Below are 24,737 nucleotides of genomic sequence, written 5' to 3'. Positions count from 1 at the left end.
GCACCTCATAATAAGTCTTGTAACTGAACACAAGATGCTAAGTTTGAATATCCGTTAGCAGGATAATATTTCTCCTGTTGTGTTTCATGGAAGAAGAAAAAAATTCATACGGGTTTGCTATGTTTGATATGAGTGTAAATAAGAATTTCCCCAGAATTTCTATTTTTGGCAGAACTTCCCCTTTAGGTTAAAAGTTGTTTAGTGTGTGCAATTTCAAACACTTACAGTGTTTTGTGGGCTTGGGGATGTAGAGGACGCTGGTGAGCTTGTGCTGGATGGGGTGCGGGAGCTTGATGCTGAACTGTCTGCCCGCTCTCTGAGCGGCCCAATGGGGTTAGACTGGCTCTCTGCCAGTGGGCTACTTCTAGACCCTGGAGAAGAGCTTTGGTTTGTTAGGTTTGGGTTTATGGGCTGTTTAATCTCAGGGGCCATGCCTGTTCTTGGCTCCCTAAGAGGAACTACTGATGGAGATGCTGTTTGGCCCCCTTCGAGAGGTTCGGGAACTGGTGCTGGAACCTGCGTATGAGCATCAGGATATTGATACATATCCATATACTGGCCGCTCTGTGCCACCTGGTAGTATGGAGCCTCAGGGTTGTTCATACTCGCATGCTGAGCTGGATACATAGGGCCATACCTTGGTTGAGGGGTCATTTGGGGATGGAAACCTTGAGGAATGGATCCAGGGGGTATAAAGGACTGTGCAAAGTTCATAGCCATGGAAAGAACACTGGCCAGTGAAATAAGGGGCTGCTGGGAAGGCGGTGGCCACATGCCTGCAGATTGCGGACCAGGTGGAGGGCCAACTGAAAGTGGCAGATTGTTGGTTTCAGCTTGAGTTGGCATCTCGACGGACTGCTGAACCGGTGAAACAACAGAAGAGGACGAAGATGAGGAGAAGAAGTTTGGGTTGCTGGGGACGCGAGTCAGCGGACTTGGGTTGAGGGGACTCTTGAGGGAGGCGTGATCAATTTGGTAGGGGTAGGCGAAGTGGGTGTTGTGAGCATAAGGTGGTTTGGGGAGCTGATGGGGCATTTGATTTGGCAGGAGATGTGGCAGGACATCAGGGTGGGAGTACTGTGGGAAGTTGGGTGTAAAAGACTGGTAGGTCTGAGAGGAACCTGAAGAAAATGGAAGAAAGATTCAATCGGGTTAAGCTCAATACACAGACACATAGCAATCTTGATTGCCAAGTTGTAGTAGTGTTCATTGCTAGTAGGCATTCCTGCTAAACTCTTCTCAACTTAGTCATGTGGTCAACAGTCATTGTGGCCATTGATGCGATCATAGGAAGTGGTGTGGCATTGTTGTTAAAACTTAGAACCAGAAAGCAGTCGTACTGTAGGTTTGAGTCCCACAAAGAACAAGCCATGATCTGTCACCAGTTATGCTCTAAATTCCAAGATGTTCCACAGGGATTGTATCAAGTAAACAAGCTTTAAGTTACTGTGAATAAAATAATTTGCCATGTGGTTATTTCCTTAAATCAACAACTCTTGTGGAAAACGGTTGCTTTGTCACCATCTATGTGATCATTTTCAATCTTCATCTAAGAATTAATTTATGTTCCTGTGGCTCAGTGGTAGCGCATTGCGTTAGCAGTGCAAAAGGTTGTGGGTTCAATTCCCAGGGAACTCACATACTGGTAAAAAAATAAAATAAATATCTATAGCCTGAATGCACTGTAAGTAGCTTTTGGTAATAGCGTCTGCTAAAGGCATAAATGTAAATTTATTAAAATAGGAATCTCTGACATACTTTGACCTTGACTTCTGACAAGGCTCCATAAACATCATTGTGGCATAAATATAAAGCCACACATTGGGATGTGACCTCACTTCAGAGGAGCTAACCACATTGGAGCATTTATCAAACTCTATGTGCCAGTCCTCTACTTCCTGTGCGGCCACATTGGCACAATGATTTGTCACCATATGTGTCTTTCAAGAAAAGAAAAACTGGTAATCTTGAAATAGAGCTTTTATACTTTGCACAGGTTGTGTAATATGTGTATTTTGTTCTCTCAGGTAATGAAATCTACTTGTTCATTGTGAAGCAGCAGGTGTCAGAAGCAAATTCAGATATACGTCAACAATGACACTGGTGTCAACGCCTGGTCTCCATGGGAATAGGTGTTCAGAAAGCCAATTGAAGAGTGGGATACACGAGATATCGAGTTTGTTCCTGTAGTTCCACAGCTAATGTTGTGCTGAGAGAGAAATTGGCATGGAAAAGTGCTCTGAGTTACAATGACACGACTGAAAGATTAAAGAGCGAGACAGATATAATGTTCATTATGACGCCCGTCGTACACTGAATGTCCCCAAGAGGTCCGGACTGTACTGACTGTCTGTGTGACAGAACATAGCGCTCATTACCTGGAGAGCCCAAAGATGATTGGTTCTAATAGTGGTGATATAATCATCTGAATTTTGCTTCATGTGTCGAAATCTAAACATACGTGATTAATCAATACAGCGATTGACAGACTAATGTACTTTGAGACACCTGAGGTTGTGCAAAAATAGTATTTTGGAATACAAGCTTTTATCGAATAGCATAAAACAATGGGGCACTAATGACCTATTGTGTGAAGAAAAAAAACATCTGCTAGGTAGGGATGCAACGATTATAGATTTTGTTGGAAATAATCTAATTTTTACGATTATGACGATTATTATGCATTTATAATGTATACAATCACATGGACACTCTTAAGATATTAAAGTGTTATTTATTGCTGCCTTTTTAAACAGAAATAACACAGTAATCAACAATACAGCACATAATAATAATAATAATAATAATAATAATAATAATAAATCTGCTCTGCAAACATCCATGTCAGTATTTCCCTTTTGAAAATAACTAAGGAAAATAGATCACGAAAGTATTTAATGTTTTCAGTGTATAGCCTACATTCTTTACTTTTTTTGGGATCCGAGGTAGAGAACTGGAAACATGGTAATAAAAAAATAAAAAAATAAAAAACTTGATTTTTGACATGATTAATACTGCAGTGAAGTGAAAGTGACATACAGACAAGTATGGTGACCCATACTCAGAATTGGTGCTCTGCATTTAACCCATCTGCAGTGAGCACACACACACACACACAACTGTAATCAACTGTCATCCATAATAAAATTAATCGTTTTTTATATTAATTCATATGATTTTATATGTGGATTGAGAAAATAATGACTATTATTTTCGTTTGTGAGATTGGAGATCGCGCTGCGCACTCATACAAACATTCAGGAGGACACAAACTTGTTGTGAACCCTGCCCTGTGACTTTTATTATTAAAATAGCTTAGAAGTTAAACACACATTTGTAGAGACGCGCTGACGCAGGTTCACACATACACTTCTCTCTCTCCCAATCAAATAATTAATTCAAGTTACTAAATGTTATGATTAATTAATTCAAATAAATGTGATCTTACCGCATTATTTAATCTCTGTCTGGTCTGAAGCAGGCAGAATACTGAGCTAATGAGCCGTAGCTTCACGTCGGTCTTGTCTTTATGTTGTGCATTAAGATAGCCTAGTTTAAAACCGTGTATTCGCTCTTTAGCAGCAGTTTTTCTGGCCATATTTAAATAACACCATGGTCATTCTTGGTGTACCCAAAATAGTCCCAGACTATTGACTTCAGCCATTTCTCTGATGGAAATAAAGAATTGCTGTTTGGTTCCTCTGTCATAGTTAATCTAGTGTGTGTAGTAGCCTCCATGTCTCTGATAAGCACAGCATTTTAAGTTGGTGCACCACTAGAGTTATTTTGTTTTCATTTTGCGCAAGTTGCAACTGTTCCGTTCTGGGCAACAGAAGCACTCGGTTTAGCGGAACCTTTACGATTAATTAACCATGACATTTTAAAGTGACTGTTAATTGTGAAACCGGTTAATCGCTGCACACCTACAGTACTGCTGGCCTTGATTCAAGTTGCATGTAATGACAGTCACAAAAACACTTTCTATTCAGTAAACTGACAGAATCTACATGATCTAACAAGATTATAGCTATGTAGAATAATTACCATTTGGATGTAAATGTTGAGCCTCACCCTCATGTAAATTAGATTCCAGCGTCAAGTTTTTAGTAAGTACCACTGGTAACCATTTTCTGACTTTTTTATGGCCATCATCAATAATGTGGTATAATTTCCGGTAGCGTTGCTTAGGAATAATATGTATTGTAAAACGCACAGCAAATAAAATTCAAGGAAAGAGAAAGTGATCTATTGTTGTACCTGTAGTGTGGAAGGACTGTGAACGCAGGGGCCGGACGGGGGGAACGGCATCGGGATCAACATAAAAGTCGGTGCTCAGTGAAGGTGAGGAACCCCGAGTCACTGGCCCTATACTGGCAGCAGCATAATCTGAAGCACATACAACAATAACGTTATATATCATGATATTTTATCACTTTTATAGGCTTTTTGATTTTTAGATTTTAATTAATACTATATGTAGTGCCTTTATTATGATTTATTTGGGGGGCTGGCGACACATTGAGCATTTGTTTGTAATTATAAAAGACTTTACAAATACTGTATAGGATGAGTGTTTGTGTGTGTGTATGTGGCCTACAATCTGCATCTGTGTGTGTTTGTTACCTGGCAACGAGGAGGAGGAGTGTGTGCGAGCGAGGCCCTGCGTGTTGAGATTGGGCTGTGGAGGAAAACAGAGCACACGTTGGCATTAACGCCACCGTCAAGAAAAGTGACCAAGTTAGGACCACGTGTGAGAGAAGGTGATAAGATTGTCGCACAAGCACAAGTCTACAGTAACTGTTGCTTATTAATGACTGCTCAATATTGATGACTAACTTCTCCAATTACAATCATTGTAAAGAACACACTGTGTCTTTATTTTTAATTGTTGCCTCTAACATCCGATGACATCAGAAGATTGGATTTCTGAACCGCAACATATAAAATCCCAAAGTAAACAACTGAATTCCAAACCCTTGCCAGACACACACATAAAAGTTCTTATAGAAAAACCACTGAACACATATTCAACATTTCCTGCTTTCAAACTTTTGCCACCATTTGGACCATTGTAAACTGTTTGCCTTAAAAATTTGAAATTTTATAAAATGCTAAAATACATTAGATATATAGACATATGTATAATAATTCTCTCTCTCTCTCTCTCTCTCTCTCTCTCTGTATAAATAAATATAGAATTATTTTAAATGATTAAAGCAGTTGATACAAACCTGTGAGGCAGACAGTGAGCCGACGGCGCTCAGATAAGGCAGATGAGCGGTGTCTCTGGGGCCTAGTGACTCCAAAGTCTCTCTTTTCATCAGGGCCTCTGCTCGACGGATGATGTCCCTCATGCGGTGGATGAATCCCTCTCTCTCCCCAGGTAGGATAAACTCATTATGTACCTAAATGGGGTGCAAAGAGACAGATCAGTTAATTGGGTTGATATAATTTTGAGTCATCTTGCGTGCTCTTTTGAACAAAGTTTCTTAATGAGTTCAAAAGTCTCCTTCAAAGCTACTGGAATTCAATATTGATGCGGGGAACAAAGACAAGTACTCATAATGTAGCGAAGGGAAACACTACTGTCTATATTTAAGACTCCTAAATCCAGTCTCAAGGCCATGGACTGGATGATCAAAACAACTTTTAGTTACAGCTAACACAAAGAAGCCAAAGAAAGCAGCTAACAAAAGTTATTTTCAGTAGCTCTAATAAAAAACACTCTCACCCCAGATTCCATTTTACATCGATTTTTTTTGTGTCTCGTATTAATACTGAACTTAACTTGCTATAGCATCTTAAAAACATTCTAGCTGAAAAACACAGAAGCAGTCCTACAAGTCCATATTACCATAGGAAGACACAATAGCAGCCAGCGACACAAAAATGACAAATACACATTCCAGTGATTTTTCGCACTAACTGAGAATGTGATGAGTCACAAACCAGTTCTTTCTTCTGTAGGCTAACAATGTCAGAAATTGCTGATAAGTCACAATGGACACATAAGACTGGTTTTCCACTGGTAATTGAAGGTGCAAAATGTTTTAGAGGAACAGGTGAGAGAAACGGTGTAGAATAGATTTTCCACTGTAGGTTTGAGGTAACAGAGTTTGTGCAAACACAAAAGCTGAACCATCAAAACTTCTCACGGTGTAATGCCGTTCTCACAAGGAGTGCTGCCTTATCTCTGTCCTTGTGTCCTCTTTGACCACCAGAACTTTCAGTTTACAGATATTTAGTGAAGTGTGCTGGAGACTAGGGGCAACTGTAACATGTTTTACATTTTCCAGTAAAAAAGACACTATGCTGAAATTGTATAAGTATTTACATATATATTGTAAAAGGATTCACTTTTTTTTTATCATTTACAAAATATTAAATAATTATATATATATATATATATATATATATATATATATATATATATATATATATATATATATATATATATATTTATATCACAAATCCAGTCTTAAGTCGCTGGGGTATATTTTTAGCAATAGCTAAAAAACTTTGTATGGGTCGAAATTAAGATTTTTCTTTTATGCCAAAAATAATTAGGATATTAGGTAAAGATCATGTTCCATTAAGATATTTGTAACATTTCCTACCGTAAATATATCAAAACGTAATTTTTTTTAGATTTTTTGCACCCTCAGATTCCAGATTTTCAAATAGTTGTATCTCAGTCAAATATTGTCATATCCTAACAAACCGTACATCAGTGGAAAGCTTAGATGATATAAGGACAATTTGAGACTGATTCTGTGGTCCAATGTCCAGTGTTGGGGAAAGTTACTTTTAAAAGTAATGCCTTACAATATTGCGTTACTCCCTAAAAAAGTAACTAAATACGCTACTTAGTTACTTTTTATGGAAAGTAATGTGTTACATTACCTTTGCGTTACTTTCACGTTACTTTTTAAATATGAGCAGGGCTTGATTGTTTTTAATATAAGAAGTTCTATTTATAGCAAATGTAAAAGCCCTTTCACACCAAAAAGTGTAATGAATAAACCTCAGGCTGAAGGAAAAGTAAATTCACGTCTGTACAGTAGAACACAGGAGAAGAAGGTTCAACACTCTTCAGCAATAAAAAAAAAACAATGAAGCACAATTGTTAGTTTATCTAAAGTCATTTTTTAATTATTAGTATGGTTGAACTGGATAATTAAAGGTCAGCAGCAAAGACACTGTTAATAAAATGGGAATAGATACATTTGTGTTATTTAATATATTTAGTTATTGCAGGTTTGCGTCATATTCTGAGTTTGCATTTCACTGTTTTGATTAATTTTGATGAATACTAAATCTGTTTTGTTTTTTGTTTTTTTGTGAGTGGGATGAATTAATGCACATTCACATTTAGGCTAGAACTACAGTAACATCATGTTCACACAGCGCACACAACGCCTCCATACTTCCGATTTCTCCCAATATGGGAACAGGAGGCTTGTCAGTCAAAAAATGGGAATACAAAGTAACTGGCGTTACTTTTTTGAAAAAGTAACTCAGATATTTTCTTGTAAATTTAAAAGTAATGCGTTACTTTACTAGTTACTTGAAAAAAGTAATCTGATTACGTAACTCGCGTTACTTGTAATGCATTACCCCCAACACTGCCAATGTCACATATATTTTATTTATTTTTTTCTTTTGAGTGTGTTGCCTGCTAACCATCACTGCAGCAATGTCTTCTGGGTTGTCTCCATCCAGATCGAATTTAAATGTCACCATCTTGCTGTTATGGGTCTGTAGTTGACACTCCACAACCCGATCCACTTTATCTGACAGCTGCATGAAGAAAGACACAGGTAGGGTATGATTTGTGAGCATTTATCTGCGAGCATATCACGAAAAAGCAATTTATTTTTAAAGCAGTAATCCCTTTTTTGAGTTTAGACATGCTTTCCCACTCAGTATTGGCATAAGTGTGAGGTCAGGAACCACGTATGGACAGTTCATTAAGGCTAGCTAATAGACAGATGAGTCACCCCAGTGATGCGTAGCCGTGAGCGAGCCCTCTTCCTGAGCAGCTTGGTTCCTGTGCGTTTGTTCTGATTTTTCCCGCCTCTCTCCGAAAGACCCTCGTTTCCATCACTCAAACCAGAGGTGACATCAGAAGCGTAGCTGTTCCGAGAGGAAGGATATAAAACACATGGTGACATTCCGACTTCCTGTTCACAGTACAAGACTTCACAGAAAGTTCCTTTTATCAATTTACCTCTAGCACATAAAGGCCAAGTAATTTACCACAGATCTTCTAAATCAGGTTGAGCTAACTGAGTAAGATGCAACAGTGTCCTTGTGTACCCATTTGACCATATGCTACCTTTGCTTTGCCTTCATCTGGCTTCCTACAGAAATGGCCTTCGAGGTAAATTGCTCCCCTGAGCTAAATCATTACCATTAATGCACTTACCACTAGGCTATGTGCGGTGTATGTGTGTGTCTATATATGAGTCACACAGAAAAAGAACTGCTCTCCACTGGAGCACTACGGGCACTGTGGGTAAACGTGGCATGATGTTGGTCAGTTGGTGAGTAAGATTACAGCTCTCACAGCTGGGATCAGGTCCATATTTTCTTGACGTCAAAACAAAAGCCAAATCCACACATGCAGTAGTGGAGGTTTTATTTAAATTGCAGTCTTGTATAGGAATGATTCTGAATTCATAGCTTAACTGGTTAACCAGGTTGATGACATTGCAGGGTATTTAAAGTGAACATTTTTAGACAGGTGTCCCATGTTTAGTGTGTAGGGGTCGACACTGTGTATGGACCCAGTTAATCTAACAAGCTTGCCTGTCGACAGGAGAGGAAAAACCACTGGCACTTCCTGACTGGGCCCTCTCTGTGGTTTGGGACACAGCAATGCTCTGTGGGATAGAAAGGAAAACAATTAGCATTGTAAAGTGTGACTCCAATGAGTTAAAACCTCATTCCAATTAATATTTTATTTTATCAAACAGAAAGGGCATTTTAGGGGCTGCTTGTCTGTCATAACTTTTGTAGTATCAGTCAAAAGGAGTCTGAAATGTTTTTGTGACATTTTTTTTCAGGATTTATTTCTCAAAAGAAAAGCGTTTATTTCAAATAGAAATCTTTTTTGTAACATTATAAATGCTTTTACTGTCGAATACTGGTTGGATAATATATCAAACAGTCATTAGTGTCAATCATTATCTCATGCCCAATGGTAACCTACTGATGGGAAACGGAGAGCTGGGATCTCTGCAGCTGGAGTGGGTGTGGCTTCAGTGGGTGGAGCTTCAGTGGATGGGGTTTCCACATGAGGAGCTCCACTGGTTGGTTGTGGAGCCATGGAGGCTTGGTTTGCAACAGGAACTCGAGCTTCTGAAGGATCCTGAAGCCCAGAAGAACTGAGATATCCATCCGTCTCACAGTCAGCTGCCATGGTAACCACAACCAAACAAGAGGAACAAAAAGGAAAGTAGTTTGTTATTGTGCAGCTTACCAATAATGCTAAAGTGCATAGAGATGTCATGCATGCCCTAGCAAAGCTTACAGGGTTAGTTGCATAAACATAAGTCACTATGTTAAAACTAATTTGACCAGCTACGAGTTAGGTGAGGGGTAATCAGTCTTACCAATCTTCAAAAAGTTCAAAGTTATGACCAGTCTTAAAAAATAGACGAATAACTTTTTTAAACTAGTCTAAGCAGTTTATGCAACTGCACACAGGTTACACAATGACATTCATGGAGGTTGACTATTTTAAAGGAATTTCAGATAAACTAAACAATATACTCTGCTCTTCAAAAGTTTCATGTCAGATTTGGTGCTCAGGAAACATGTTCTTTAACAATGTTAAAAACAGTTGTGCCACTTAATATTTTTGTGTAAACCATTTTATTCCCCAGTATTTTTTGATGATATCCAAAATCTATCATAATATACATTTCTTTACTGTCACTTTTGATCAATCAATCCTTTGATGCATCATTGCTGAATTTATCCTACTGATCCCAAACATTTGAATGGTAGTGTTTCATGAAAAATCTAAAATAAAAATGATACATACCATGCTCACTAATTGGAGCCAGATTGTGTGTACTGGATCAAATAAAATCCAGACTAAAAAACATGTATGAAATGGAAACGACTGACAAACAAACTGCCCATTATTTTTACTGTTTCAAAACATTCTGGCCAGATTTTAAAGACATCTAATGATGTCGTTTAGTTGTTTTAAACTAATTTACCCTTATAAATTGCTGTGTAAGTTAGTAAACATTCTGTATATGCAAATGGTTGGGCAATGAATGTTTACTGTACAATGTAGCAACTGTTTATCCACTAACAAGTAAATCGTGTTGGTTTTAAATGTCATTTGGTCATGAGAAACATGTTTGAATATTTGGTTGGCCAGAAGAGACATGTGGAACAATATTCCTGGAACAACATTCCAATCAACCAGTCAGGGATAAGCTTACAGTTATTGTCATGTTTAGGCTTACAGCTAGGATTAGGAGCTTTTACAAGTTTCAGTAATGACAGCATATGCATTGATGAATTGTTCACAAAAAGATCTATAATGTGAATGCAGAAAATAGAGAAGGCAGGGCTGTCCAGTCCTGCAACTGGAAGGACGCTTTCTGGCAGAGTTTAGCTCAAACTTGCCCCAAAACACCTGTCTAGTAATCCTGAAGACATTTATTAGCTGGTTCAGGTGTGTATAAGTGCGATTGGAGCTTAGCAGGATAGTGGCCCTCCAGGGGCAGGTTTAGACACCTCTTAGAAAGGGTGAATATCTATTTCATGCCGACTTTAATACATAGAAGAGTACACAAACTTACAGGTTGCTGATGAGTAGCTGGAGTGATGTATGTTGAAATACTGCCGGTGGTCTGCATCTGGCTCCTCGGGTTCAGTGGCAAAGCTGGCATTGAAGCCAGAGTCCAGAGATTCGTTTGCAGGCAGGAAAATGGGGCCTGACACTGTGACAGTGGGCGGAGCTTGAGTTTGGGTGGAAACGGGCGTCTCTACAGGAGGCTTAGGAGCAGGTGGGTTAGAAACTGATGGTTCGGCTTCAAGAATAGGTTCAGGTTCCTCCTCAATCACCTCCTCCTGTCGCCGCTTCTGCGCCTCTTCAGCTTGTCGGCGGAGCTTCTCTCGTTGGCGCTTGATGGCAGTAACGCGGTCACGGATGGCTTTGGCCACCAGTTTGTAGTCTGCCTCACAGACGAAGCCAAGAACAACCTGAAGGACATGGATTTATCATTATTTTTGCTGATCTGTTCAGTAATGGCACGAAATTAATCGCTATCAAAACAAGATTTTCTATCTCACCATCTCCTGAGCCACCTCTTCCGGGACGTCCTTGTAGAGTTCAAACAGGAACTCAATGGCATTGTTGTCTTTATACTTGCCGTGGAGCTTCTTGGTGTCATCCATTCGAAGCCAGAGTTTAAGGCCAGACTTCACCATGTCATCCTCCTCAGCCAATTCGACACGGACACCATTATTCTCCTGGAAGAAAGTGTGCTCTAACAGGTCCTGGATAGTGTACCTAACCGAGATTACGAGAAAACACAAAAGACTGTATACCTTCTTCTGGATTTTAAAAAAGGGCATCAAGGTTTGGCTGGTTCACATGAGCTAGTTAACCCCTACTGGTAAACGCTGTAACTAGACCATCCGGAAGCAAAACTAGAATCCATAAAAAAATTTTTTACAAGTCACATGCAAGCGACAAATAATAATTACGCTCCTAAAAAAGCTATTTTAAACTATTGTTTTTGAGGAACGCTGTTTACATGAGCTATTGCTTTTAATGAATGCAAATTATTTTCACAATATTTTAAGCCAATTTATGACCAGATTTCCTTATTGCTCTGTGAAACATGCAACCGGTAAAAAAGTAAAAAAAAAAAAAAAAAAAAAAAAAAAAAAAAAAAGTAAAATCCCAGCATAATAAGGTCTTACATCTTATGAGAGATGGACTGTCAGACAAGTACTTTCAGATCTTAATGGGATTGAGAGTGAGAACATTCATCTACAAAAACTGAAGTTAATTAAATCAACACTATTAATCATCAGAATTACCTGCTGCTGGATGGAGTGAGTCACAACTAGTGGCTATTGACCAAACGCTTTACATAATGGTTGGATGACATTAAATGGACCATTATCCTGGCAGAAATGTGTTATATTAAATTGATTACACGATTATGAGGATACTTTTAGTAGATGAAAAGTGGTGTGATTGAGCAATTTCATGTGGAGAACAGGTACTGATGGAAACTGTTAATTAGTTTTTGTAAGTATAAAAATTGAAAAAAAGCCAAAAATCATGTGTGCAGGAAGTCCACACAAAGTTACTCTATTCCTAGTGATTTGCCTACAGAGTTAGCATGACATGTGGTCCAAAAAAAGTAAGACAGTTGTGATAATAATGAATATACATACGGTGCATTTCCCTTACTATGTTTCAAGGAAATCTTTGTAAATAAAAAATACATTTAATCCAATATTAGTGTGTGCTACTGTGTGTATGTTTATGTTAGAGAACCATGCTGTTAGCTTAGCAACTTGCTAATGCTAAACTTTATTGTGAGGTATGTGTTTTGCTATTTGTGTAACTGCCAAAGTAGAGTGTTCTAAATTGGGCTTTCGTGATGGTCATAAGGCTACCTTAGAAGTGTGCAACAAAAAATAAACCCAAAGATTAGCTGGGATTTAAAAAAGATAGGCAGCAATGTGTTAGTAACCCTAACTGTAACTCTCTCTCATTTTACTAGTGACCCAAAGCCCTCTGACAGCACAGGGGTCAAAAAACACAGAGGAGAACGTGTATGCCCTAGTAGTACCACTAGAAAGTGTTCATGTCGGCATCTTTGATACTGTTGATTCTGTAACCACGTGTCACCTGATCAATGTAGGGCAGAACAGAAATATCAAACTTACAAAAACAACATAACTAATAACAAAAATAGTGGCGTGCAGGGCTTTCTGAGGAGTTGTTTAAATGTCAAAAGGACAAGAGTCTGGGTATTGTTGTTTTAATAGTAAAAACCCGTCTGGCAGGTGTTAAAACATTACGACGACTGCTGGTGCACATACACGCCTTTGCAGCTCTTCGGTTACAGATGTTCCTATTTGTTGAAAGGCCTTGTAGACATTATAGTTACCTTTCGTCTTTGTTCATTCGGATGCATCCTTCAATGATCTCTTTCAGTTCAGGGACTTCCACTTTGTAAAAACTGTCTGGCTTCATGCCCTGAAAAAGAGCGAGATACATAGAGGAGGAGGGGGGTTTGGGGGAGAGGAAAGGGTAAAGAAAGGAAAATTCACTTTAGATAATAGAAATGTCATAGGTGTCAATTATTTTGATGGACAGCATGGGTGGGAAAAAATGAGGAGGGGAGTCAACACTATAATGGGAAAAACTATTTTGTGTGCGTACATTTGTCAAGTGGGCTGACAGACAAATATATTTTTTTTTAAAACATATGTGCATTACATATACCATGTTTGGTCTCAATGAATTCGTCTATGGATGATCTAATTGAGAGAGTATATTATATGTTTATACCTATGCAACACATTAGTGATCTAAGAATCTTTAGTAGTCTTTACATTAACATCCAATCCAGCTATATAAGCAAGTTACCATGTTCGGAGACAAAGAGTCGTAAACTTTCCCTCCAGAAGTGCAAGTCACCATTGGCTTTTTGACTCCCGGGAGGTGTGACCTCCATTGAGTTTAAAAGGCCTCTCTTCAGAGACCCACCTCAGTTTTAAGTTTCTTCACTCGTCTTTCATCACCCTCCCATCTTCTGGTTGCTAAGTCCCTTAGATCCTAAGAGGATGTGGATGCTGAGGCAATACAATTATCGTATATTTAACTAAACGAAACAATAAGCTATATAAGCTATAAACCCCATTGTAAAACGGCACGGAAAATTTTACTCAGGTGGTTAACTGACTCTTTTCATAGCTTCATTCTCTGGTTTTCCTGATAGTTTCATCCATTAAGTCTCATTTCATCTTTCCCGATATATAAGTGATTGTATGTTTGTTTGTTTAAATTAGTTATGTGTGTTAGCGATTTGTTAATAAAACGTGTGCACAAATTACATGAGTTTCTGGTCCTGCTTGTGAATAATGTCCCTTTATGATTCTGATCCAGCTACATGCTCTAATGCATTAATACTGTAGGAAAGATCTTTCATATCTTTCTTAGAGTTGATATGAATTTAAACTGAATGTTCACTGGATTAACAGATAAGTTGATGGCAATTTAATTCTACTACAGTTATTACTGGCAGCTGATATAAATAAATTGTGATTAATCATAATTTATAGTAATAATATATATACATTTCTGTTTTAAGCTAATTTTTTTTTTTTGAACATTATGTTTATTGGGTTTTTCCAAGTTAAACGCAAAGTACAACAAAGTACAGAATAATCAAAGCAAATCTTTCAACCCCGCACATACTACCCTAAACATGCCCCAAACCTCAACCCATAGTGCCACAAATAAACCATGAATAAAATGAAACAAGAAAGTATAAAAAATTAGGTTCTAAGCATTCTGTCCTGTTAAACCCAAGTAAGAAATGAAGCTACCCCAGTATTTGACAAACAAATCTTGACGCTTTTTCAAACGAAATGCAATTTTTTCCAAAGGCATGTAAGATGACACTTCTTTAATCCACATGGAAGTAGAAGGTGAATTAGAATCCTTCCATCTCAAAGTTATACATTTTATGGCTGCTAGTAGAGCTAGTCTGACAAATCTCATATTAATTCTTTGTTGATCAAGTAGTGTAGTATCCCCTAAGAGGGTAAGTCTAGGCTCTCTAGGCACATTAGTACCTACAACTATAGCAATAATCTCTAAGACCCCTTTCCAATATTCTTCCAAGTCAGGGCAAGACCACAGCATATGTAGAAGAGTCCCTCTATCTGCTTTACATCTAGGACAGATCTCTGAGTAGGAGCTTTTAAAAGAGTGCAATCTAACTGGAGTATAGTAAACTCTATGTATCACATTAAATTGGATGAGCTTATGACGACTATTGATTGAAAAAGTCTGAGCTTTCTCACATATTGCTTTCCATTCGTCATCTGTGAATGAGCACTCCAAGTCTTTTTCCCACTTAGATTTTACGTCACGAATGCTACCCGCCATCAGTTGTAACAACTTGGCATAGATAAAAGAGATGAGACCCTTATGACCTTTTTTCTCAGCCAAGATAGCCTCAAGAGGTGAAAGAGGGAGCTTAGATAAACGACCACCTTGTTGGGTCTGAATGTAGTGTCTAATTTGCAGGTATTTAAAGAAAAATTTAGAGGGAAGGGTAAATTTCTGTTGTAATTGCTCAAACGACATGAGTGTATCCTCCTCATAAAATTTGTCAAAGGTTTGGATGCCTTGATCATACCACTGTTTGGCTATGCCATCTTTGAGGACAGGGGGTAGAAAGGGATTGTAATAAAAAGCAGTGGATCTGAAAATAGTCTGCTTGCATTTCATCTTTTTCATGAGGTCTGCAACAATTTTAGAAGTACCAACAATTAGTGGGTTAGAGGTCAATTTCTTCAAATAGTTTATAGAGACAAAAGGTATTGCAGCAAGGGTTATACCCTGCACTTGGGCCTCTTCTAATTGTCGCCAAGCAGGAGGGGAAATACATTTTGTTTGCCAGATCCAAACAATGCGCAGCTGAGCTGCACAATAATATAAATAAAAGTCAGGCAATTTGAGTCCACCATTCTGAAAAGGCATAAACAGTGAATTTAATTTTACCCGAGAAACTTTCCCTTTCCATAAGAACCTAGAAATACCTCTATGGAGATCCTTAAAAAAAGACTTTGGTAACACAGAGGGGAGTGCCTGAAACAAATATAAAAATTTTGGCAACACAGTCATTTTAATAGAATTTATCCGACCAATTAATGAAATAGGAAGAGATTTCCATCTATCTAATTCTCTTTCTACACTTCTAAGCAGGGGAGCATAGTTCAAATTATATAACTGAGACAAATCTCTAGGTATTTGTATTCCCAAATATAGAAATTTATCTCTGTTCCAGACAAAAGGGAAATTTTTAAGGGACAATTGCGAAGCGGCTCTATTAAGAGGCATAGAGACACTTTTATTCACATTTATTTTATAACCAGATATAATCCCGTACTCTTGTAATAGAGTTGACAAGGCTGGTATGGAAGAATCTACATTTGTCAAATACAACATAATATCGTCCGCATATAAAGAGATTACATGTTTAGATTGAAGGGTTGTAAAACCACTGATATTGTCATGTGAGCGAATTGCAATAGCTAAAGGCTCTATTGCAAGAGAAAATAAAAGGGGAGATAGTGGGCAGCCCTGCCTTGTACCCCGCTCCAAAGAAAACTGTGCCGAGATCTCGTTATTGGTCTGAATGACTGCTGTTGGATGGTTGTAAAGCATTTTGACCATATTAAGAAATTTAGAACCAAAGTTCATCTTTTGAAGGACTGTAAACAAGTAGGGCCACTCAACACGGTCAAAAGCCTTTTCGGCATCTAAAGATATAGCAATAACAGGAGAATCAACTTGAGAAGCAGAAAAAATTACATTCAAAAGTCTCCGAACATTGTCAAAGAGACATCGATTTTGAATAAATCCTGTTTGATCCATGTGTACCAATTGTGAGATAACTTTTTCCAATCTTAAAGCAATAATTTTGGCAAAAATCTTGTAGTCTGAGTTAAGTAATGAAATCGGCCTATAGGAGCCACATAAACGAGGGTCTTTACCAGGCTTAAGTAAAAGAGTTATCATAGCCTGTTCAAGAGTGTCAGGTAAACGCTGAGTCTCTATAGCCTGCAAATACATATCATTTAGTGGTTTGATTAATTTAGGTAGAAAAGCCTTAATAAAATCCATGGAGAAACCATCCATACCAGGTGATTTGCCAACAGCTAAGCAAGATATCGCTTCTTGTATTTCAATTTCCGTTATGTCCTTCTCCAGACAGTCCCTGCATTCCTCGGTAAGTGAAGGTATATCAAGGCTATCTAGGAAAGAGTGTATGTTCGCCATATCTGTATGCTGTGAGGTATATAACAGCTTATAAAACTGCATAAATTCCTGATTAATAAGAGTAGGGTCTCTGATGATAGTGTTATCTACTTGACGAATTGCATTTATAGACCTCACTGCATCGTCTTTCCTTATTTGCCAGGCCAATAATCTGCCAATTTTGTCCCCATGCTCGTAATATCGTTGTTTGGTTCTGAGGAGGATACACTCTGCTTCCTTAGTGGACAGCATATCATACTCAAGCTGCAATGAATTTAGTCTATGTAGAATACTTTCATCTCCACATATAGAATAGTCCTGTTCCAGCTTTTTAATATCTTTAGAAAGTTCATTCAGTTGACTTTGATATTTTTTCTTTTTTCCGGATGAGTATGCTATGATTATTCCCCTCAGATAAGCTTTAAGTGATTCCCAAATCATACCTGAAGCGGCAGAACCAGCATTGAAATTCAAGAAATTTTCTATATTGTTATTTAGAAGGTCTATAAAATCAAGGTCGTTAAGGAGATAATTACTGAACCGCCATCTTCTAATGTGTGATTTAGTAGTAGGGGTATAAATTGTAAGAACTAAAGGGGAATGGTCAGACACAGTTCGTGGAAGGTATTCACATGATTCAACTAAGTGTTCTTGTCTTTTATGTAAAAGAAAAAGGTCAATTCTAGAGAAACTCTTATGGGGTCGAGAATAAAAAGAAAAATCATTTTGCTTATTATGCAAAGCTCTCCAAATATCTAACAGTTCTAGTTCAGCCATTATATGTTTCACAACTCTTGCTGATGGAGTTAAGACAAAACCTTTGTTAGGTGATCTGTCTGCTGAATCTAAAACCAAATTAAAATCACCTCCAATGATTGTACAGGGCAAAAACAGTTTAAAATGAAAATTATGAAAAAACTGAGGGTCATCTTGATTGGGGGCATATACATTTGCTATTGTAACATTCTCAGAAGCAATATATCCTTTAAGAATAATATATCTTCCATAATTATCTTTAACCATGCTTTCAAAAACAAAAGGCACTCTGCGATTGATCATAATAGCAACCCCTCTTGAATGAGAGCTATATGATGAAAAAAATATTTGTCCAGACCACTGACGTAATAACTTACAGTGATCTTCTTCAGTCAAATGCGTCTCTTGTAGGAGAGCAATGTCTATCTTATTTTTTCTTAAGAACAACATAATTTTTTTCCTCTTTAAATTATTATTAATCCCATTAACATTCCAGGACAGATATTTATACTTATCTCTATCAGTTATCAGTCAAATTGAAAAGAAAACACACAAAAAAGAAGGGAAAAAAGAAAAAAAAAAAAAAAAAGAAAAAAAAAGTGGCACAAACCCCCCTCCCAGCCTCCCACCCACCCACATACATAACACTTTCCCCGTAAACAACACATTCGAGTAACGTTGCATACAGAACGTGCACAACTTCAAGCTAAGGCATCCCAACTTTAACCAGGAAATAATTAGCGCAGATAACGCCATCTACCGAACATTACAGGTAAAACTTTGCAAACAAATCACCAAAGTTGCCATAGGCATAAAGGCACTTGTGACTCAATATCAAAACAATCTCGGACTAACATTACTTGGTATTTATTAGGTTTCAGTAGCGACCATTCGGTAGCTACTCAGAGTCCTTCGTAAATGCAGTCACTATTCACTAATGTAGCCTACCTACAGTCTCACTCCGAACCTGCTGGCAACAAAAGTTTTGGATGGTGGGCTTTTAAGTAAGCCTCCGCGGCATCTTTTGAACCGAAGGATCGTGCACCCTCAGGAAGAACCACTCTCAGAGTAGCTGGGTACTGCATACTGTAGGAGATGTTGTGGTCCCGGAGCCGCCCTCGAACAGAAGCAAACGCCTGTTTCTTCTTGTAGAGAATTGTTGACATATCTCGGAAGATCATTATTTTTGAGTTTCCATATGTCAGGTCTTTTTTCTCCCGTGCAACATTCAATATCGTGACTGTGTCTCTAAAACGAAGGAGTCTAATTACAATGGCTCGCGGTCTTTCGTGTTCCGACGGCCGGCGCTGAAGGGTACGATGGGCTCGTTCAATTTCAAAGGGCCGTTCTTGATCCATACCAATGATTTTAGGGAGCCATTCCTCCACAAATGACACTGCATCTCTCCCCTCAACTCCTTCAGGAAAGCCAACAAGGCGCAAATTGTTACGTCTGGAGCGATTTTCAAGATCATCGACCTTATCTTTCAAAGTGAGTATTTCGTACTCCACGTGCTTTTTACCCTCAGCAATGTCCTCACGCACATTAACAATGGCTTCTTCAAATCCATCTTGACGCGATTCCAACTCGCTCAGCTTTAGTCTCGTTTCCTGAAGGTCACTGTGTACTTTGTCAACAGAGTCGCGGATTTCACACATACGTCCGTCGATCATGACTTGAAGCTTCGCAAGCCCTTTCTCCAGTTCTGTCTGGAACCATTGAGGCGGCGATGTCGGGCTAGCCCCTAAGGCTAACGCCGAGGAATCTTCGGTAGCTGTTTCCTTCTTATTCTCGAATATTTTCTTAGGAGGCATCCTCAAAAGTTGCCCAAATATGTCAGTCCAGTTCGGAAAAAGAAAAATACAAGTAAATCCGCGCTTTGCTCAAAATAGTGCAATAAAAAAGGATTTTGTGTGGGAGCGATGCTTCTCGCGTCTTACTCTATGGCGGCCATAACCGGAAGCCTGTTTTAAGCTAATTTGCTGCAATATTGTGGATAAACATCCATCACACAAGACGTGCTTTGCGGAACATGGTTTGGTTGCCTGTTTCCACACTCAACTCGATTTTACAAGGACATTTCCACAATTGGGCATAATAAACACTCACAAACACACTTATAAAAAGGACTACAAAGAACACTTTGATTAAGTCTATAATAGATTTTAAAGAAGAATTGCTAATAAAAGGACTGCACTGTCCAGTCATTCTATAAAATCACTGTTCTCCTAGAAGGACCATCACTTTTTTCATTTAGATGATAAGAAATCAAATTCTGGAATTCAAGGAAACGCTCTTTTCACAATCCATCTCCTTTGTGGAAAAGCAAAACTTAAAAAAATGGAAAACTTAGGCACATAAAGAGTGTGAGTATATGCCGTAAACCAGTTCAAATCCATCACATCATCACTTAAAACAGCGATCTTAGCCTAAAATCCTAATGGAGGACGTAATTTCAGTATTCTTCCAGCCTGGCCCGCTGCCATACGCTCATTGCAAGAGGCATTAGGACAAGATCCATGCTGTTGTTGGACAGAACATTTTTGTGGCAACCTCAATGTTCTAAACTGCCCAGAAAATACAGAGAGTAACTTTGTGACGTAACCAGGATGCTTTGGTGTTACTTGTTCAGATAATAGGCCCATTGAAAGGTTGAGATGGAAAGGTAAACAGAAAATACAAAACAGAGGTGCAATTCAGCATAAAGGGGGTGGGGCGGCCTGAAGAACTCGCCCCTGAAAACCACTTCTGTCCGAGGCACTGGGTAAAACTGATCTCATAGGCTTTCAACAAGGGTTCAGGAGTTTGTTGAAAGGGATTAGGTGAATGATTTTTCACTGGTCAGGCACCTCTTGATGGCATCAGTCTTTTGAGAAGACCCCTAGAGACTATGAAGCAAAGAACCAAATGCCAATTTATGTTTGTTTCACACACTGTTAATCAGCTCTTTTTCTACTCCAGCATTAGGTCTCTCGGCCTGTTCAAGCTGGATTTAGAGGTGTTTGGGGTCATTATTAGCAGGTTAATCTGAGAGACCATCTGAATGAGTTAAAGACCAGCCTGATCTGACTAAGAGACCAGCTAGACCGGTTAGAAACCACTTTAAACCAGCTAGCCTTCAGAATCTTGTTATAAGAAATGTAAAAGAAAAAAAGTTTAATTTATGGCCTGCATCTTCTCTCTGTTTCTTCTTCCTTGCCAATGGCTTGAGGAATGATCATTGCCTCACATTTATGTAAGAAGCCCAACATTACATCTAAGATTCAAGATTTAAGATTTTTATTTGTCACATACATGGTTATAGAGCACATATCCAGCGGTGAATTAGAAATAATATAAATCCAGCCGAAAGTGCTGCAGCAGTCATGTGCTGGTGGCTTGAAACCAGATTTCATACAGAGTTTGCTGTCAAAAATATTTAGGACTTCATTAGTTTCTAAACTTTCTGTAAGAAGTGAAAACCCTGAAAAAACTCTCAGTAATTGCACGTCTTCTCTCAAATAGATTATCTGAATCAAATGTCAGTATGAACTCTACCATTTTCGGCAAATACATGCAAGATCAAATTATCTGAGCAATGTTATACACACTAACAACATTAATTGTTATTTTAATGTTAGTTCAATAATGGTATTAATGAACTAACTGATCAAAAATGTTACTTTTATTCAGTGTTAAGTCATGTTTGTTCAAAATAACAAATTAAACATTCAAATTTCTAACTTTAATTGTTAAAATGTAGTAATGTAGAAATTTACATTAACCAAAATAAATAATAAATGATGTAAAGGTCTTGGTTCATGGTTAGGTCATGTTAGTTACTGCATTAACCAACTGAATCTTTTTGCCATTAAATTTTACCCATTCAACTCCATTAAGTCTTGTGAGCTATCAAAGAGCAAATGTTGAGCACAGATAGTCCAACCTTTCTAGCTGTCAACATAAACATGCAACTTGTTTGTGTATCAAACTGGAAGCTTCACAAACAAACTGTGCTGAACTCCAAATCATGAATGTACTCATACCATATACAGTATATAAGCATGACAATACCACCCAACAAATGTGTCCGCAGAAGCCAAGTGTTAAATGGCATCTAAATGTTCTCTCATGAGAACTGTGATTAGGTTGATTAGCTTTGCTGGATCTTTGTTCATTTTACAGGCAAGTTTGATTATAAAGTTAATGCTCACTGTAAGCCAATAAATTGACCTGAAAGCTTTTGATTTCAGTGAAAAGGCAGGGTCAATTTTCTCCGTGTCTCAGTTAAGTGACCACAGTCATCTTGCTGGCGCAGACCTCATGCTTGATGGAGAGGCTTTTCATCTCCGCTGTGTGTTTAACAGGTAAACAGCATGGGCTGAATTGGAAAATAAATATGGAAAATTGCAAGGTTACATGTTTCGATAAATACATCATGTGTGATTCAGTGTTAGCTGTATTTGAAAATAAAAAAGTGATGTTATTTTTTGAAAACATCAGTCAGGACAGTTCAAGCTGCTATGATGGTTCTTATAGTTAAAGGGTTATTTCAACAACATTTGTACCCCAATGATTTCCATTTTATGGGCCAAAACAGTTCAAATATGATTCAAAATATCTACTTTTAAGTTCCATGGAAGAAAGAAAAGTCAGAAAAATACAGGTTTGTTACCTCCTGATTCAAGATACACATTTCATCAGTTTGTTTAGTACATTACATTACCTAGGAATCGAACCTGTAACTGATGTTGCTAGCTCCATGCTCTTATCAGTTGAGCTAATGTGGTAAGACTGCATGCTTCAGTGACATCACTGGCTCCGCAAAGACTAACAGACATAATTAACATCTGGTCCAGTCTTAATTCTCTCTGTCTGTTTCCCTCTGGTTCTGCATGTCACTCAATCCGCTGTGGATACACTGAAGGTCAGACACAGGTGAAAAAGACATAATCTTACATCCTTCAACAATCAGGTGCACCAGTTCCTTGGAAAAACATTATATTCCATGTACATGATATTTCATCAAGTTTTATGTATGTTTAAGCGTAGGCAGATGAGAAGACTGTCTTCATAGTGATGTGTACATGGTTTAATTATAGTACATCTAATATGCAGAGGTGTTACACAATCTTTGCCCTCCCGATAGCATGCACATTAGTAAGTTTGGTCCTAACGCCTCCGCAACCTCGTGAGAACAGACCTGTCCCCATGGCAATGCAGGACCCAGATTCACGTCTAATTGTATTAAACTTAATTAGCTGGAGCTGTGACAACGACAGCATTGCATTACTGGAACAAGTGAAACTTACTTTAGATAAACAGAATAACACAAACAACCTAAAATTAAATGGCCATGTCTGTATATATATATATATATATATATATATATATACTGATGCATGTGTGTGTGTGTGTGTGCGTCTAACTACACATATACACACACAATATTGCTGATAATCTGTCATTTATCTGAACAAAAATTACTGAATGAAAATTATGAATATTTGGATGAAAAGAAATTGAATTGTCAAAAAACTATGACTTGCAAGGTGTCAGGCTCTTGAAGGCTCTTATGTTTCAGAAATCGGTCTCAGGTGGGTCACGTTTCCTTTTTAACCGTACAAAATGATTTTCAGCAGTTAGGAAGAATGACAGGTCAAGAACTAAATAAGAGACTGTGTTGCCATGGTGATCCTAGAATACTCAGAAAACCCTGTGGCATAACAACAGAAGAATTTAAAGTGCAAGGACCGGCGGTTCATAAAGTTGAGCTCGAGGGCTCACCCGCCCGGACCTATCTGAAAAACAGACATGCTGGGATTGAGGATCGTGTTTGTTAGAGAACATTTTATGCACGTAAGACTCTGAATATTAAAGCTCAACCTCGATCCTCGACAAAATGCATGTGTTTTGTGGAATTTGCACATCGCCCAAAACAAACATACACAAACAGAAACGCATCTCTGAGGAGCCTGTTGTTTCCAGTGCTCAGTGTCTGCATGTAAATGTTTTTCTGTTTTACATGCCTCGTCTCTCTGGGACGCCTGGAACATGTGCTTTGAAAAACAGCTTTGAAAAGCTGCTGTTCGTCTTCCGAACTTCCTTTGCTCCAGGAACAATTGAACATTCCCTTTTCTGTCTCTTAAAAGCTTGTTTCATGCTTATGCAGATCATAAAACCCATCTGCAGTCTAAACAGAACACACAACTATCTACAAACAACAGCGTCTTTCTTGCTCTCATAAACACGCCGGGGTCAAACGCCTCCTCCACAGACCATGACCGGCGAATCACAAACCCCACGCTCTTAGCCCCCAGTCAACACAGAGGATGATTTTCATTAACCCAGGGAAGTGCAAAAGCCCATCGGGATCAAATATGAATGTGCCTTTGAGACACATTCTCCAATCAGCTGATGCTCAGGCACATGGTTGGAGCTCCTTTGGGCTCCGCTTTACCCCGCTGAACTCCTCTGCATCCCTCCCATGCTTGCCAGGGGCCACTGCATTGTTTGTGTCCACACTCTTAGATCATGCATAGACTATCCACTGTGTGTAGTGTGGAAATGAGCAGTCATAATCAGTGATTTAAGACTGGCTCCAGTCGGTGATGTGAATGGACATGCAAAATTCAGATATACAAGATATATTCACTATATTCAAGATAAAATTCCGATATTCAGATATACAAGATATACATACACAGAAAATAAATCTGTCTAAATGCCTGTTCACACCAAGCACGATAACTATATAGATAACGATAACAATATAGTTCTAAAAATTGTTGTCAATATTAAAGAATAGCAGAGTCCACACCGCAGATATAACGATAAAGGCACAGAGAAATTATATAGTTGGAATCGCTTTCAGCACTATTTTTTTTCCAGTTAATGAACGATACAAACATTGAACTCCCAATCAGAATCCATCCTGCTATCGAGCTTGAGAATT

At 38.3% G+C, this 24,737-nt stretch overlaps 1 protein-coding gene across 2 annotated transcripts in view; it reads right to left on the bottom strand.

The window, feature by feature from the left end:
- The window catches only part of LOC132141994 (serine/threonine-protein kinase WNK4-like), a 65,864-nt gene that overhangs the window by 5,532 nt on the left and 35,595 nt on the right, over positions 1 to 24,737 (bottom strand). The window contains exons 5-16 of one of the 2 annotated variants that reach the window (XM_059551647.1): positions 13,161 to 13,249; positions 11,320 to 11,539; positions 11,092 to 11,229; positions 10,827 to 11,022; positions 9,215 to 9,417; positions 8,812 to 8,885; positions 8,001 to 8,136; positions 7,684 to 7,800; positions 5,232 to 5,405; positions 4,624 to 4,678; positions 4,258 to 4,386; positions 226 to 1,121 (exon numbers count right to left, since the gene is read on the bottom strand). In XM_059551647.1, the coding sequence (XP_059407630.1) occupies positions 226 to 1,121; positions 4,258 to 4,386; positions 4,624 to 4,678; positions 5,232 to 5,405; positions 7,684 to 7,800; positions 8,001 to 8,136; positions 8,812 to 8,885; positions 9,215 to 9,417; positions 10,827 to 11,022; positions 11,092 to 11,229; positions 11,320 to 11,539; positions 13,161 to 13,249 (2,427 nt within the window). Of the gene's footprint in view, positions 1 to 225; positions 1,122 to 4,257; positions 4,387 to 4,623; positions 4,679 to 5,231; positions 5,406 to 7,683; positions 7,801 to 8,000; positions 8,137 to 8,811; positions 8,886 to 9,214; positions 9,418 to 10,826; positions 11,230 to 11,319; positions 11,540 to 13,160; positions 13,250 to 24,737 lie in introns of both variants that reach the window. The other variant, XM_059551639.1, reaches the window with a different exon arrangement.

This window comes from Carassius carassius, chromosome 1 (assembly GCF_963082965.1).
Source record: "Carassius carassius chromosome 1, fCarCar2.1, whole genome shotgun sequence".
NCBI classification, from domain to species: domain Eukaryota; kingdom Metazoa; phylum Chordata; class Actinopteri; order Cypriniformes; family Cyprinidae; genus Carassius; species Carassius carassius.
This window is presented reverse-complemented; position numbering and strand designations above follow the sequence as displayed.